The sequence below is a fragment of the Haliotis asinina genome, chromosome 4 (assembly GCF_037392515.1).
Source record: "Haliotis asinina isolate JCU_RB_2024 chromosome 4, JCU_Hal_asi_v2, whole genome shotgun sequence".
Classification (NCBI taxonomy): domain Eukaryota; kingdom Metazoa; phylum Mollusca; class Gastropoda; order Lepetellida; family Haliotidae; genus Haliotis; species Haliotis asinina.
This window is the reverse complement of record NC_090283.1, coordinates 80,177,144-80,195,508: the sequence shown is the minus strand read 5'-3', so window position 1 is coordinate 80,195,508 and position 18,365 is coordinate 80,177,144. Positions and strand designations below refer to the sequence as shown.

Below are 18,365 nucleotides of genomic sequence, written 5' to 3'. Positions count from 1 at the left end.
ATATTCAGGGGAAGAATATCGTGGCACAAAATAGCAAATTGAAAATAGATACAATGAAATAATTTGGTAATTCATAAGAAACTGTCAAACTTTTAGTGCAGCGTGACGCCATGACTGACGCAAAATCACGCAGAACCACAACGGTACTTATCGGCATTTCTGGCTTCTTCCGTCATTTACAATGTAAACGATAAGAACATATCACAATACACAGATAGTCAGAATAATTATGATTACTTACATCTCACATTTATTTACAAAATGATCCCTGAATCAAGAAAAATGTCGTCGCAAAATCCTGTGTACCCTTCTCAGCGAAGCCGCCATTTTGAAAGAAATCGGTCATCGGTAGTGATGTCATACGTCAACATTGTTGCACATATTAGGCAATTTCTTTGAGGTGAAGGTCGGTTGAACAAGAGTAAACACAATGCCCATACCATTCCGATTGCACTTTTAGTATTGTGATGTATATTTTGCGCATCGTTCAGATATTTTTTTATGAAACTGATTTCAGTATCTACGTATATCCATGTTCAACACCATATCATGTGTGGATATAAGGTATCCGTTTTTATTCTTTGAAAGCTTTTGATTGTTTGAATAATATTTACATGGGAAACTGTCTAAATAAGTGTATTATACCACATTTTAAGCCTGTACACAAGTGTTGGAAGATCACACGTAGCCATTACTGCAACATGTGCTTTAGTTCCCGTGATGTGCAATATTCAGTACGTTGGGACAAATATTGCAGTTTCATATGAACAGGTTAATAAACAACGATTTAATTCCAACTTATAAGTAAAACGGATAATATTAATGAAAATGATTTGTACATTTTATCAAATGTAGGGGCACACATACTACTATTTAAAGGAATTGTCTTGTTCATTGTATTGGTTCGTGTCGTTTTATAGACAAAACTATTATCAATATTAATTGACCAGGTGCGAGTTTGTCAAAACGTTTCATGATTCATTATCATTGTTTTTCGAGAATAAAGTCAATTCAAATTCGATTAAAATATATCTGATGGCAGAATGTCTAACTCAAACAATATTTATACGGAAATTGTTAAAAATATATACATCAGGTCAAGTCTTAATTTGGACAAGCATTACGTCCATTTTCTAATACTTCTTTACTGAAACATCGATCTCTTTGTACCTTTCATTGCATACTTATGAAGGGAATTGATTTCATAATCATGAGAAGAAAAGTCTTTTTCCTAAATGAATACTCAATGAATATTCAGGTGTTGTGAAATTTTCATTTATGCTAAATTGATGCTAGGCAGGTGCGCGTGTTGCTCACAATAAGATATGTAGTAAAACCGTGTAATTGTTGATATATTCAGGACACTATTTCAGTGATAATACCATTCATTTTATATTTTGGCTGAAAAGTGTTGAATTCTGACACAGAAGCCGAAATCTTTTACACATTGAGTGGAAATTAGGTTAGATATATACTAATCAGCAACCAGAGTAGTCTTTTTCCGACGTCACAAAATGCACAAAACATGCTGTGACGTCAACTAAAATGTTGCATTATTTTCAGTTATTTCATTACGTTTGAAAATGTTGCTGTTACTCCGTTAATAATGATGGAAAATTAATAAAAATACATATACACAAACAGGAGAATATGGGAATCTAAGAACTAAAATATGTATCGGATAGGGACATCCAAATCGCTATTGCCTGATTTTTGATGTAGTACACTTGCATCTTTTCTTACAAATTGTGAAACTACCAAAAGGTATCCTCTCACATTGGGGAAATTTGTGTTGGAATAGTTTGGTTCACTGTGAACAAAACATCACGAAAATATACTGTCCATATCCACAGCAAATTCTCTCCATGTGATCGGAGTTACATTGACCTAATGTAAACCATAGCTGAGTTATGCCCCCTTATCTTTATACGTGCATGACCTCTCTGTCGACGTTTGACGTCATAGTAGAAAATCGATTTTTGACATTTATTGCGGGTCATTTTTGATTTTGTGAGTATGACGTTATGCATTAGCACATACATCCATTTCATATACACTTATGTCGTTCAGATATCAAGCTGTATTTTCTTCGCTGACACTTCCCGTAAAGATGCCAAATTAAAAAAATCGTAGCAGAGTGCTTTTATTGGTGCATGATAAAAAACTGAGAAATTTACTGTTTTTGAACACACACAAAAGTTTTTGACAACTTTTAGCAGTGTCTATTTCTCAAACCCCTGAGGTAGCCGCAATTATATTTATACCAACGGATAGGAAATCAAATATCCTACATGTCTGTGCAATTTCATAGCCGTACGCAGATCCAGGACCACGCGAGCGCAAATCTCGCACAACGTTCACTTTTCAAACTTTATGAAAATGTGCGCCTGAAAAAAAACTCGGCATCCAGGGGGTTAAAGGATTTACAGCGATATAGAGGCCAAACCTGAATCTCGGCATGACGGTAAACACATTGAAAGCTAAATATGTTGGTTAATTGAATATCGGTTAAATGAATAACAACAAGGCAATCACTTATTCTGGTACTCTGTTAAAAGCTGCCAACAAAAGGTCAATGTAATCTCATATGCAAATTAATATTGTATACAAATTCTGTCTTAGCCCCAATGAATCACGAAGATGTGAATAATGAATTGGACCCCACCATCACCGTTGTGTTTTCGCACTCCAACAACCCAACAATATATAATGAGTGAAAAGACTGTAGTGATTTTGTTCATATAAAATATGTCAGTGTGTGAATCCCGGAACCTGAGCATCTCCCAGTCACATGCAACATATGTCTGAATATGGATAAGTATCAACTGTGACTAGTCACACCAGTATACCGACACTGAGTCAAGATTCCATATACAAGAAATGCATGGACGCAACCTCGACCTTGACCTCTATCCGTGTACTCTCCAGCCCCCATGCTATCCGAGTGAAGTTATTGATGAGTTAGTGCTGATGGTGGCCACAATGTACAACATTCCATACGCCGACCGGGGAACTGAATGGGAAGGAAGATTATGGAGCCTGGAGCTCAGGAGCTGATGGATTCAGTAGAGACTATTATTACTCGCCCCTTGAAGATGCTGCAGTGTAACATTTTCACTTCAATATTACACTAGTGTAATACCGCTTGACCTATGACGTCAAAATGGTTCAAAGTTGTGACGTCACAATGCTAATGTTGATGTCGCGATTTTACTAGACCTTGCTTGACTTGAAAGCTGAGAGTCCTCTCACTGTAGGCAATTTCGCCGCAGTTTCTGTCAATTTATGTTGGCGAGTAATAAACAGAATACTAAACTCGCTTCTGTGAAATACCATTTTCATTAAACTCGTTTGATACCAAATCATTAACTCGTTTAATAAAAACGGTATTACACGGAAGGTCGTTTAGTATCCTCTATATAGATCGGTGTTGGTTTCTGTGAATACGGGAGGGTACATATGTTATCTAATGTGCAGGACGAAGTGATGGGAAGTAAATCGTAACATTTTATTATCTCCCTTTAAATCTAACGTATCATGCCTAAAAGGGGAATACGGGTACCCGTTACCTTTTTATGATCATAAACCTGTTATTTGAACTTTTGTTTTTGAAACAGCGTGTTATACACAATGAAAATCATATATATATAACATCAGGTTTCTTCAGGACGTGGCGACGTAGCCTTGTGGTTAACGCGTTCTCTCATCACGCCGAAGACCCGAGTTTGATTTCCCGTATGGGTACAATATGTGAAACACGTTTCTGGTGTTCCCAGCCGTGATGGAATATTGCTAAGAGTGGCGTAAAACTAAACTCAGTCACTCATTCCAAACGATATATGGTCCAAATAATGTCTGAATATGGATAAGTATCAACTGTGCACCACCGGTGTCTCTCACAGGGACCTAGCTAAGACGTTTGTGTCAGTCGACAGGAATCCGGATTCTATCAGCTCTCTCTTGTCATTAATACCTTAACAATGTCCACAAGAAATCCTCAGCGAGCCCCAAACAACGTCGGTAATTAGCGTCCAGTCGAATTGCTCAAATGTACGAGAGAAATTATGTGCTAAATTAAGATACGAGAGATGTCGATGGTAACGAAATTTCCAAGACAAAAAAAAAAACGGCTGGTGGAATATTTTGGAACTAATACGTTCTTTAGAAAAAAAACAAGCACATTTCGTCGTTGGACATGCACTGGACAAAAAGTTGTCAACAAAACATTCAGTTCCTGTTCCCGACGATCTCAATATTAAATATTCCGTCTCTGAATTTGATTGATTGTGCATTAACAACATACCTCAATTATACAACCTTCCGAAACTATCTACAAATCTATGTTTTTGTGCAAATTATGATCGTTTTCCTTGGATACTGCACGTTTAATACCTCGGACCAAATAATGGCGTACATGTCGGTTTTCAAATTAGAATTTCCTCATGTGACCTTGACAACAGAGAAGGTGTCCTTGGTTCTGGCGTCCATGCAGCATTTTGAGCCTCCTCCTCCACGTTATTGATTTGTGTCGGGATAGAGTCGCTGCCGTAGTGTAGTCTCCTAAATACACGCTGTGTTGCTCCACGCTCAATCCACGGTGTCTCCAGTATCAGCCCTCCGCGGCGTCGGTAACAACACCGTCGGAATATGGGACAGATGGTCGCAGTACGTCGTGACCGGGAAAGATAATTATGTTATTAATCCTTCGGGCGTACGTTGTTGTGTTAGGCGTAAGGTGACACCTAATTTGACATGTTTGTGCAGATAAAGAATCTGGAGAGGCCCAACATGTTGAGGACAGCAGAGAACTGCTTCACTCGGGCGACCTTCATTTATGTCTTGTTTGTCTGGCATGTTAGAAGTAAGCTGTACATGATGGTGTTGTCAAGCAGGAATGGTGCTTGGCAACCATACTAAAATCTGTATCGCACTTACGAAATGAAAGAAGTTGTTATCCATAAGGTTTGTTCAATAATGTTCCTTAATGTTAAAGAATGTATTGAACAGTGTAATGAACAAGTTCGTCTTCTGGAAAATTCATAACATTCTGACAAGTGTTTCCCTCGCAGGGTGAGCCAAATGTGGAATAGTCTCTGTTCTTTAATCGCCATATGCATCACATAGTAACAACAGGTGATATAACATGACCCCAGCAGTGACTGCATATACTTTGACGCCTGTTTTTGCATTACAAGCACCCATGGTCCCAACCCTATTGAGAAGACACTATACGTTGTAGCAGTTAATACTCAAAGCAGTACATTTCCACTAGTGCTGAAACTACTTGGCAATGCCCAGAATGCATATTTTACCTAGCACCACCCCTCTCCCTCCTTGGCCAGGCAGCGTTTTACCTTAGGACTGCTGTTCAGTAAACAAGGTCATTAACCTCTTACCCTCCGTTGTCATAGTAACACTGATGGCCTGTGACCTGTTTGAACCAGAATGTATATAGTGAACTATATTGCTGGACCATATGTGCATGACACCGTGGTAAATCGAATATGTGTGGGTAGTCCTTTCTCGTTTCCTTATAACGTGGCCATATTAACTTGGTGCGCCTAGTAGCTGAACGAATTGTATGATCCTCATGGAGCGGAGATTGAAAATAATATGTGCTGTTGAGACTGATATCCAATGTTCGAAGGAAAACAAAGTACCCTGAGTACATAGACTGGGTGGACTATAACGCTATATAAACACCCATATTATATAATAATTATGGCTTGTCACGCTAGTGTCTCATTCTGAACCCAACGAGCACCTGTTGTTCTGGATTTGGGGCTGTAGGGTAATACTCCGACTTGTAGTGATAGTTTCTCAAACGGAAACAATACTTGGGTTAACAATATACTGAAGTTACCAAGCGTGTTGAACTGGGTCAGAAGGTTAATTGATTGTACACTTTGTGGCGTGCTTATACTTCGTGGAAGGAGGCCTTGCACTCCAGCGTTATAGCATGTGGTAACGAGCGACTCTTCTCACGAAGCAACCTTGACTAAGGTTAAACTTAAAGCACTAAGCTGATCGTAAGTCACTAATGGTAACCTTAGTGTAATGTTTAGGTTAAACGTAGTAAAGGACGCTTCGCTAAAATGATCCCCAGAACAATAGCTGCCAGAATGTCGACACAACTAATGAGTAAACAAGGAGATATCACACTCCATCATACGTGAGACATACACAATTCTTGGATCCACCAATAAGGGATCTTAGTTGAGTGACATTGTCACTAAGATCAATAGCACCAGTTAATATTTTCGAAATAGGTCGAAATATCTTTATGACCAGTAGTATCGATATCGAACAGGCATATGTCCTCTTCAAATCGTAGCCTTATATTTACGTTTGAGTCTAGCTCTCCATTAAAATAAATCGCTCGTAGTGCTTGGACACTTGTAACTGATATTTGTCTTGAAAATGCAGATAAGAAAAAATGTGTTACGCAACGAAATTATTTGAAACGATCCTTCTTGAGCGTTCGTTATTTGCAGTTAGTATTGATATATACTGACGTAAAACATTCCGGGTGGTTTCAATAGCGGGTGGACTTGTATAGACTCACAGCATGACCTGTTGACAGCAATGGCTCATATACGCCAGTACATCATGCTGGGTAGACGATGGGGACGGGGATTAAAAACCAAGCCATAGTGACAATGTCCATTTTGGTCACAAATACTGTCTTTCAATATATATCTCGAACACGTAGACAACCGGTCCATGGTTAAAAGAACTTTTGTTAAAATTCATGCTGTTATTGTTTTGTTTCAGGTCGGGAAACTGGAATTCCTCCTTGCAGATGCGATCATAAAGGGATGCAAGCACGTGATCACGTGCGGCGGGGCACCGTCCAATCACTGCCGGGCTCTGGCTTTGGCTTGTAGACAACTCGGACTTGTTCCTCATTTGTTTCTAACCTCATGTGCGAGGGTAAGTTCAGTCGTTCTTCTTGAATAAGTGTCATTAAATGAATATTTGACTCCAAAAAGGGAGTATTAATAGTATTGAATTCGTGTCTTATTGGTGAATACGTTTTGTTTAACCTTTTTAGTTATATGTTCGTTTTAGGTCGACATAATCATATACACAGTACATGATGCTAAAGAAATGTCAACAACAGCATCCTCTAATCGTTAACACACAAACATGTAGGCATCTATACGAAATTTATGAAATGTTTCATCACTTGGAACTTCCTCCCGTCCGCTCTGTTCCAGGCTTGTTATCCAAGAGGACTTGGCACACATTGACTGGCTAGGAATCAAATGGGCTAACATGAAATATAACACTACGAACTTTACCGACTCGTCTTCAGTGTGTATCCAATGTGATTCTAATCAAATCTTACTTCTTACCACACGACTTAGGCTGGGTTTATACAACCATATGTTTTATGCGTTGCGTTGCGTTGCGTTGAGTTGCGTTATGCACGTCGATTGTATATTCACTTAACAAATCGCTTTACCAGACGTCTACCATTAAATTATACCAGCTGAACACACAACGGTATCGTTATTTGTGTGTGTGTGTGTGCTTTCCATAATCTTTCCGCATTAGTACTGGCAATTTCATTTAATACTGTCGATTGATTCATTAAGCAGTGCACGCAAGATGGCTGGCAAGTTCAAAGCAGGTCTTTTCTTTATCATGGAGGAAGAAGAGGAGGAAGAGGAAATGAAGCTTGTAACATCATCCTCTTGATAAGGAACAGTCCCTCCTGGATTCCGCGGCAAATTTTTAAGAATTCCGCGGCAAATTTAAACAAATTCTGCACCCTATTTTTCAATATTCTGCAATACATTCTGCGGTTAAAACATTTAGGAAAAAGAACAAAAACATTATACAGACCTTCATAGTTTCATTTTCAAACACAGATATAAAGTTAAGTCGACAGTACACATGACATCTTGAGTAAGGTTGATGACAAAGCACCAACACCTTTTTCTGTGTTTGAGAATTCGTAACTTTGATGCAGACGAACAACTTCCGATTCATGCAAATAACAATTTTACATTTCAACTAAATCTGAAATAATTTCAGTTTTCAAAATGATCGATTTTGAGAACGTGATTGCAGTGTCAAATATTATTTGAAAGATGCCAAAAACTTACTTTATTAATGAAGTATTTTTAATCATGATTATTTTGCAAATGTTGTCATATGTCAGTCTGTCGTACAGATCCTGAAGTAAATATATCCAAGAAAGCCCACGCAAGTCTAGAAAATGTGGCAAGTCTAGATGTCCTTAGCTCAAAATGAAGGAACTCTCAGGGCTCCATTTCACTATATTTATTTTTACCATGAACGTTTTCGTCAGTAAGATGCGCATATATGTGTTCATTTCAGAGACTAGTAGTTAGTCTAAACATATGTCAGTTCGTTTTATGTATAACCGATCCTACTTTTGACATTAACTCCACTTTTCATCTGGGCTGTCAGTCAGTTTTCACTCAATTTTTAGAATAAGCAAATTCCGCGGCAGAAAAGTCGCAAATTCTGCACGGATTCTGCAAGAAAATGCGTTTTCCGCGGACCAGACGTTTTTCTGTACGGAAAGGTAAATTCCGCGATTTTTTCTGCAACCGCGGAATCGAGGAGGGACTGAAGGAAGGAGAGGAGGTTGGTGCACCCAGTGACTGACAGTGGAGGAGCTGTGGTACATATCACCGACTGGTGAAGACTTAGAGCAGGACGATGATATGTTTCAACTATACTTTCCTCTGCCAACGGAACAATTCCAATATGTTTTGAAGAAGACGGAAAACCCCATATTTAAAATTGATACCCGAATGCGAAAGGCAATCACACAAAGAGAAAGGCTGGCTGTCACCTTAAGGTATAGAGTCCTTGACAGTTAAATAGACCACTAAAACTGAAAAGTTCAATTCGTTATTGTTGTCATCATGACAAAGCTGTGACAGCGATATCAATCACTATAGGCTATAGCATAAACATGGTAGCTGGTAGTTTGGCAAAGTCATCATCTAGGTACCCCGTGTCAAAATCGGTTCTGCTTTATCCTTGAACTTCAAGACTTAAGATTCATACCTCGATGCTATTACAAAACATTACCATCACTCCCGAAACGCTACACTTTTTAAGGCGCGTGATTACATTACCAACGTATTATCAAAGGTTCTACATGGTTGTTTGACTTTCTGGTGCTCTCGGAAGGAAGCTGAAGGTTTTCTGGTGAATTTGGTTCTAAGTAAGCTCCGCTGTACTGGTTATCAGGGGATTCCTTACTAGCACATGTAGCCTGATGAAAGAGCTGAGGAAATTCAAGTTTCAACAAAATCTTTTCTACTTCAGGCAACTGCTTCTTTGAACGTATCATCACTGATTCGATTTTTGTCTGATAGCAGCGATTCATGTATCTTTTCAAGGTGTTCTATTCTGTCACGGTTTCTTGACCTAGCCCCAATTTCTCGAAACAAACTTATGTCTGAGTTTTGACTTAAGTTCAAGTTTTGGCTCAAATTTTAGCAAACGCAGGAACATGCATTTTCCAGAACTTTTAAAAAATGTAGTTGAGTTAAAAAATTAGCTGTTTCAAATTGTCAAACTCAGTTTCGAGACATCGGGGCCTGGTTTCCTCCAGAAGAGGCAATAAGCTGGAGTTTTCCCCTCTTTGTTTTCTTTTCTTCGTGGTACTGGTGAAACAGACCCAGATAAACCCCCAGCTGGAGATGGGGTTGGTACTCGACTATGGTTGTGTTTGACATATAAACATACAATCAATTGTCCTTATATTTATGAAATGTATGGTTTGTATGAGATTCAAAGATATTTTGGAACTGGAGATGCCGTTTCAATCTCCGATCTTCAACTACAGTCTGGGTACCTCGATTCCTGGGCATATTGTGAAAGACATTTGCCAAATGATTTGGAAGACTATGGGAAAGGACGGTCATGAGAGACCAACAGAAATTGGAAATCCATTGCTGATAATTTTAAATAAACATAACAGTTTCCAAATTGCAAACATATTGTCATAACAGCGCCACATAATTCGGGATCCCTCTACTACATTTACAAGAGGTCTTTCACTATTGTGTTGCTAACAGCAGTTGATGCCAACTACAAATATACAACGATTGATGTGGGTTCACACGGAATGAACAATGACCCTGGAATGTTCAGAGCTTCCAGATCTGGCAATCACTGACGAATGGCCGTCTCTCCCGTTCGTCCCCTACCTGGTACAGAGGAGCATGGATGTCTGTCCTACGTGTTTGTTGCAAATGAAGGGTTTCCATCCTCAAAGCATCTGCTGACACCTTATGATGTTCATGGCAAAGCAAAACAAGAGCGGATTTTCAACTACCGACTGAGTGGGGCAACGTGAATCGTAGAAAGTACCTTTGGGATCCTATCAGCAAGGTGGGGGGGGGGGGGGGGGGGGTATTCCACAAGTATTCGCAGTACTGGTACGCAGTACAACCTAATATTTCGTCAATGCTGCAGTGTTCGCCATACCTTTCTACAGTCTACTTCCAGTCCAGCAGAGTTGAATGCTGTTACAAGAGCTACAAATGACGATTGTGATGACCTGGCTGAGGTCAGAAAGAACACAGGTAGGTCATCAAAAGAAGCAGAAAGTGTGAGGTCGACATACAAACATTACTTCAACAATCAGGGTACAATGTCGTGGGAGACTGACGAGGTGAGAAAGGGTATGTTCACAGGACTGAATCGAACTCACCTGTAACTGTCAGATAGTGTTGAAGGATCTTCTGTTTCATCAGCGTTTTCAAGCATTGAACAGTTGAGGACATCATGGTCTTCAATATTGTCCTTGTCACTTGGCATACAAATCATCATCCAAAAGGGAAATAGTTTGATTCACATCCATTTTGGCCCTGAGCTACTCTCTTTGCTTTCTTTATATGCACTTTTCTTTCTCTTGTATATGTCTTTGGTATTGTGTGAGCGTCAGTTCCTAAATAAGGTCGTGATGTGTTGTTTCGATTTAACAGTTACGTTTGCTGTCTTTTATATGCCTATACAATACCATTAGAAATCAATTGTTACTATATTGGCAATGGAAAACCCAGTGTTTTTAATAGTATCTAAGTTCCCAACGTATCACCACGCAACGCACTGAAATGTCGGTCGCATGAAATTACGTGATGTTTTTTTTTTTCATGCAGCACATGACGCAGCGCATCAAAACATGTATGTAGTGTAAACCCAACCTAAATAAGATCGACATCCCATTACATGTGACGTCAGAATGGCATTTTCGTGATCGACCGATCAAACGACGAAATATATAGAGAGATTGCTGGAGATTGATGGCATCACCTGGCCTTAAATTGCCGAGAATATGATTGTAGTTACTTGAGTTAGATGGAGTGGAAGAGAAGAATAAGACGCGCGTGGTTTGACTGACATACAGCTACACTGTGCACTTACTTCTCTGTGGCTGTTGTTGAGCCGAACAAACCGAGGATCGGTTGGGAACAAGTGGAGATCTGATTGATGACCTGAATTTGCGGACCCATGCTCATGCCACTGCGAGTAAAATAATAGGTCCCCATTTGCCTATGTTTGCTGTAACGGGTGACTGAATGTATGGGGTTCAACCTTGGTAATGTTACCTACGTTGTACAGACTTCACTGTGAATGTAGGCACTCCCTTCTCGGTCAGTATGCGTTGTCTGCCTTGGGTGATCAGTGTCACTGAATTTCCTGGTCCATCCACGAGTAGGTCCAGATTATGCCAAGACTACTGTAGTGAGTGAGTTTAGTTTTACGTAGCAAAATCTGGCAGGAGACAAAAAATGGGTTTCACATATTAATTGTGTCCATGTGGGGAATCGAACTGAACGAACGCTTTAACCCCTTGTCTACCAGATCGTATCCAACCTCTGCTATAATATAGCTTCACTGATTGCGGCGTTAAACAATCTTCTTTCTCTTCGAAGTGCATTGTAACGTGTGAACTGATTGGTTTACAGACTACGAACGATGTGGGTTGTCGTGGCAACATTCTTCTGGACCGCCTGTCTGGAGCTGACATCTACATGATGCCCCAGGGGTCAGATGACGAGACGGACGTCCATCCCAGAATGGAGGCTTTGGCCGAAAAGATTTTGTTAGTAGCATTTACTCACTAACCATCTCAGTGTCCGACTGTCCTCAATGTATTATCTCTGTTCTTGATAAAGGTAAATACTTGGGAGCACTCTAACGGGGCGGGGGTTTAACTGACGCATTACACGTGAAGCCTGGACAGAACTGGTCTTCAACAATTCATGCCTGGCGACTTCATGACAGACAGACAGACATTTTATTTAAGTCTCACCTCACAGCTGACACATATATATACATACTTATATAATATGACGTAAAGGTGAGTCACCCTTTAAGGCTTATGAGAGACTATAATGTATTAAAAACACTAAAAAGACGTAAATAAATAAAGGTATGGTTAAATACAACATCAAATCTGTCCATATAAAATATGTTTTCTTCTTTGTAAAATGTAAAAGAAGGTTTTGGCACTGAAATACATGGTGTTTAAAAAGTAAAACTAATTTATCATTATCACGGAGATCTAAGAAGTTTGGATGGCTACAACAGACAGTTATATACACTTTCACCCAAATCATCATACATAGGGCAGTAGAACAGAACATGTCTCTCATCCTCAACACTCTCACTACACTGAAATCACACCGTCTCATTCACATTCACATTCACATTCGAATATCTGGGATCGGGCGATCATGCTCGCTGATCGACTTGGTTAACACGTCATCGTGTCCCGATCGCGTAGATCGATGCTTGACTGGATTGCCTGGAGTTAATTATGTACAGACCGCCCCCTATTGTTGAAATGAAATAAACATCCAATCAAATTTCACTATAGTTTTGCCATTTAAGCAAGCGGCAATATCACCAGATTGTACGGTTTGCTGTATAAGCTGTACTTGCGCTACACAGAAGGAGGTTTCATTGACCTTGTTTTGTGCCATGTCAAATACAGACTCTAACCCGCACGAGCTGACCCAACATTAACGAATAATCTTTTCAGTTTTCACATCAGCGAAACAGAGAAGGGGTTGCAATGATTCCTCACGTCTGCTTTTGGTTCTAGGAAGGAAACAGGAGAGAAGTCCTACCTCATCCCAAAGGGTGGTTCCAACCTGATGGGCGTGTTTGGCACCATGGCAATATTTGACGAGCTGTCCAGACAGGTGAGGAAAGCTGAGTGAGTGAGTTTAGTTTTACGCTGCTTTTAGCAATATTCCGGCAATATCACGGCGGGGACACCAGAAATGGGCCTCACATATTGTGCCCATGTGGGGAATTGAACCCGGGTCTTCGTGACGAGCGAGCACCTTCACCACTATGCTACTCTACCTTCACCTGAGGAAAGTTGATGTTATTAGCAAGAACAAAATAAATTATGAGATAATAAGTCAGTAACCTTTGCTGTTCTAGAACTGTGAAATGTCTCAAACGTACAGCTGCAAGAAACAAAAATGCTTGTTGGCAGTTATATAAATACATTAGCGAACAATACCAATTGTCAGTATATTCAGAACAAAACGAATGGCTGACCAATCACCATGTTTCAAAGTCACGTCATAAACATGCCTTCCCTCCCTCTCTCCGTTATTCCCGTTTTTAGAAAGACAAAGGTAAGCCAGATTTATGGATGTCAACCTCTTTATTGTGGATAACCCTGTTATCGTGTTATCCACAATAAAGAAGTTGACATCCATAGACCTGGCTTTTTTGTGCATTCCACCTCTAAATGCCCTTCAAAGATTTAGTTATCAGAACAGTTAAAGTTACCTGTATGTGTGTTATCTCCAGGGCGCCCTGGACAGATTTGATGACCTGTTCCTGACGTGCGGCAGTGGAGGGACCACCACGGGACTGTGTATTGCTAACTACCTGGCAGGGTCGCCACTCAGGTGAGTGAGTGAGTGAGTTGGGCTTGATGCTACCGACATTTACCCTTCTAAAGAAACAAGATGCTCATCCTCATGAATTTACATAGAAAACTAGATCGACGCGTACAAGCGAGGAATTTAACCACACACACCCCTGCCGCACCACCCCAAAGGACAAACTTTATGAATGAACAAGTTCTTTATTCGGGTATTGCATCGCCTGAAAAGAACTTGTTATCCGTAAGATCTGTCCTTATCTGACTCTCCAGTTTGTACAGGTGCCTCTCAAATAGCTTACGTCGTATATCCCTGTTTGGTGTATGCACCGGATGTTGTATTCGGTCTGTATATTGACAAAGTGAATACCCGAGAATAATTATCCTCAGGCGTGTTGTATGAAGTGTCGCAGCTTGTGTACCCTGCCGGGATATTTCTAAAGCGACGACGCCAGAGCTCAGTCAAAAACTGGAGTTTCCCGTAACTGCACTTTTATGTCCTGAATGAATTGCCATGTCCCTGTGTAGGTCCAGTAGTATGAAAAGGCCACGGTGACGTGCTGCGTGTTTAATTTAGTTTGTCATATTACATATGTGCTTTATGTAACTGTGACGTTTCTGTGGGCAGGATTCATGGCGTAATGGTGCACAGCACTCCAGAGGATGCCCATCGCCATGTGAACGAAACGATGCGCCAGCTGGGGATCGTGGGCGCCAGGTCGGAGGACATCGTCGACGTTATCGACACCTACCAAGGGAAGGGCTACTCCATCTCTAAACAGGAGGAGCTGGGTATGTGTGAGAGACACCTAACGCAGACCTCACCTGAAGGACGTTCGCAATATGATTACGGCAAACCCACTTCTTGCTGCAGTTTTTCTCCAGTCGCTTATAGCAGCGACCATATAATAGATAATAATAATAATAATAATTTATATCATAGAATTTTCTGTCCCTTTTGAAAGCAATGTGATTGGCAAGATTCAGGAAAAGCATGATAAATATGCGGACCTTGCCTTTGAAATGTCTCGCTTGTATCCAAAGTACACAGTCGTTAGGCTCCCCATTGTTCTCGGTGCCCTTGGTTTGGTACCTCCTGATCTCTTGGCGCAGATCAGGAGAGTGCCCGGGTTCTCCACCGGGAGCACAGCCCTTCTGACAATCTGGGTAATGCAGAAGGCTGCAGTGTTGGGGAGCCTCCACATTCTCCGAAAAGTTCTTGGTGGGTTCGACTAGGCAGTGTTTCCTGGGAGAAGTCCCATTCGCTGTTTGGGCTGCGTGTAGAGGGGGTGAGGGCCCTGAGCTGATGATGAGCTTGATCAGCCTGTGCTAGGATCACCCAAAACCTCTCTGCTGCATTTCATTTCTAATCTGTAAAACATAATAAAAATAATCTATTATATAGTCTCTGCTTGTAGTCATCACGGGTACTGACGGGTGATTTAGAAGGTCAAGGTCATCCTGTGCAAAATAGGCGTCAATAAATTATTGTATACAGGCGAGTTCTGCTACTCAGGTCCTTTATTGTGCTACCCAAGGTCCTCAGTTATGTTAAGCTTCCTGAGGTCTTATATTGTGCTGCCACAGGTCTTTAAGGTGTTATACAAAGTCCTTAATTGGGTTACCCTATGTCTTTAAAGTGTTATCCAAGGCCTTCAGTTCTGCTGTCACGGGTCTTTAAGGAGCTATCTGAGGTCCTTATTTGCGCTACCCAAGGCTTTTAATTGTGCAACCCTAGTCTTAAAAGTGCTACTCACGGTCCTTGATTGTGCTACCCAAGGTAGTTAGGATGCTACTCACGGTCCATAACTGTTTTCGGTGCTACACACGCGGCCAATCTTTAATGGTGCTACCACACTTCTTCAAGGAGCTAATTAACCCCAACATCTTGGGGTAGACTCGAGGGGTCGCCGGGTTAGTACAGTTTCTCAGCCGCTGATGCTGGGGGTCAGAGATAAATGGATCAGGCGACCATCGTCTCGCCATCGTCAGGTGTTTGTTTCTCAGTATATCAATCACTGTTCTGTCGGTTCTAAACTCGACTGTTACAGGTCGTTGTCATGCCGCTTTAATATCACAGAGTGGCGTTAAACAACCAGTACATATTTAATATTTAATGCCTGGTACCTGATGACGACAGTTTATCTGTATTCCAGATTTCATAGTGAAGGTGAGCAGTACGACTGGGGTGTTGGTCGACCCCACCTACACGGGCAAGGCCGCCTGGGGGCTTGTACAGGAGATGAAAAACAACCACCGTCGCTTCAAGGGACGGAGAGTCCTCTTTCTACACACGGGTAAGCTGTGGTTTTGGGTTTGGGGTTTAGCGACTCCCATATACACAGGCAAGACATCCTGTGAGTCGTTGGTGGGGGAGTGCCAGGGGCAGGAGATGAAACACAACCCGGTCTCTTCAATGGGAAGGGTGGAAGTCTTGGTGGGTGGGGTCTTCATTATATAATGGTGAGCTGGGGAGGGGGCGAGCTATGGTGGCTGAGGGTTGCTGTTTTACCCAGATTATTAAGGCAAGCAGTTTAGGGCATGCTCAGGAGACGCAGGTTGGGAAGTGAGTGAGTGAATTTAGTTTTACGCCGCACTCAGCAATATTCCAGCTATATGGCGGCGGTCTGTAAATAATCGAGGCTGGGTCAGACAATCGAGTGATCAACAACATGAGCATCGATCTGCACAATTGGGAACCGATGACATGCGTCAACCATGTCAGCAACCACCCGAACCGATGACATGCGTCAACCAAGGCAGCGACCACCCGATCCCATTATGACAAGCAGAGTCGCCTTTTGTGGCAAGCATGGGTTGCTGAAGGCCAATTCTACCCCGGGACCTTCACGGGTCCGCAGGTTGGGGAGTCCTGTTTGTAACCACGTGAGTGGAGTTAGGAATCTGTGCGTTCACAGGTAATAGGTTGTTTACGTGATTACCGCTAATTGATTATCACGCTAAGGTGGGGTATTCGGCGACTTAAGCGTTCGACCGTCACCCGAAGGTCCGGGAATCCATTTGTGGTGTCCGTCGACGTTTATTGATACGTACAAAACATACTCACTCGCTTGTTTCTACTATTTTTTCAGGAGGGATGTTCGGGCTGTTTGACGGTCGAATGGACGACATGTTAGTACAACCTGGAGCGTTAACAAACCACGTGACAATATGCCCCAAAGACATTGAGCAGACGCAGAATGGATCACACTGACCGACATGGACACTGGCGATACAGAGAGGGAGTTCTTCCTGCAGGTCACACTCGGGGGACGGTGAAGTTCGCTAACGAGTAGAGTAGTTCTTTACATTGAGATTTAGCTCTAGGTTGTAGATCTCGAAGCACCCTGAGAGAGAGACATGCTAGACTATTGTGGAGTCCTTCCCCATGATCAAATGTAAATTATTTACTCTCTGGAAGCGCACGTAAAATATCAAGCTCATCAGTGTCTCGCAATGTCGAGGGCTGAACAAAAGTTTTCTATTTCATGTATGAATTCATCCTCGATGATCTCTTGGGTATACGTTACGATAAATCTCCACTCGGAGATTAGCAAGGATGATATGTATTATGGGGCACAATTTTAAAGAATTATATTTACATTTGAGGGTGTCTCTTGGTTTTGTCACGCCGGATGTCGAGATGACCTACTCGTGAGGTGGCAGCATAACACACAACAGGACACGAGAATACGGGTGTTACTATTACAATGTTGATTTTTTTTCGTCTCTCTTTCTTGCAAGGAGAGGCTAATCGATAAAATATGTAACTGTATCTTTATGAGTTGATGCCATGCATTCTATGCAAAAGTCTGTTATATTTGTACCGGCTGTGAGGCACGAGGTCTTCAGTTAGATGGTAACTTAAGGCAAATTAAGTGGTGTGTCATCTAACTGAAGATCTTGTTGGTGGGAGAAGACCGGTATCCTGGTGTATGCAACGTCAGGAACTGATCACCCAGGCGGACAAGGCAGTGCACGTTGTTGTTGTTTTGTTGTTTCTAACTGTTAACTTTGATTTCATGATTAAAAAGAGTTTTAGTTAGTGAGTTTAGTTTTAAGCCGCACTCTGCGATATTCCATCTATATGGCACTGATTAAAAGGACGAAAGCCGCAAACAAGCGATGAACGTGAGTTGACTTGGTGCTATGTGTGCGATCGGGTATCAATTTTATTACACCAACATGTCCCATGGATTTATTGGCACCAAGGACAACAACTAAAAGCATACACAGAACTTAAAATAGAGTCGAACCTGGTTATGCCGAATTACCGAATAGTTGAGTAATCTCAAACTCACTTTCCAGTCCTTGCGAACGCATATATTTATCGTCATTTAAACTCGGATTTACTTGACTGGATGTGTCGAATTCACGGTTGTCTCGAACTTGGCTGGGAGTGTCTGGTATCCAAATTATGAATATACACATGGGAGGCATCAGACCATTACTGTAT

General features: G+C 41.3%; 1 protein-coding gene across 1 annotated transcript in view; it reads left to right on the top strand.

The window, feature by feature from the left end:
- LOC137281962 (uncharacterized) overlaps positions 1-17,955 on the top strand; it is a 37,041-nt gene extending 19,086 nt beyond the window's left edge. Inside the window, exons 3-9 of the mRNA XM_067813701.1 lie at positions 6,775-6,933; positions 11,967-12,103; positions 13,109-13,208; positions 13,834-13,934; positions 14,538-14,701; positions 16,066-16,206; positions 17,002-17,955. Of these exons, the coding sequence (XP_067669802.1) occupies positions 6,775-6,933; positions 11,967-12,103; positions 13,109-13,208; positions 13,834-13,934; positions 14,538-14,701; positions 16,066-16,206; positions 17,002-17,123 (924 nt within the window). The 3' untranslated portion in view covers positions 17,124-17,955. The remainder of the gene's footprint in view (positions 1-6,774; positions 6,934-11,966; positions 12,104-13,108; positions 13,209-13,833; positions 13,935-14,537; positions 14,702-16,065; positions 16,207-17,001) is intronic.
- Positions 17,956-18,365: the final 410 nt, after the last annotated feature.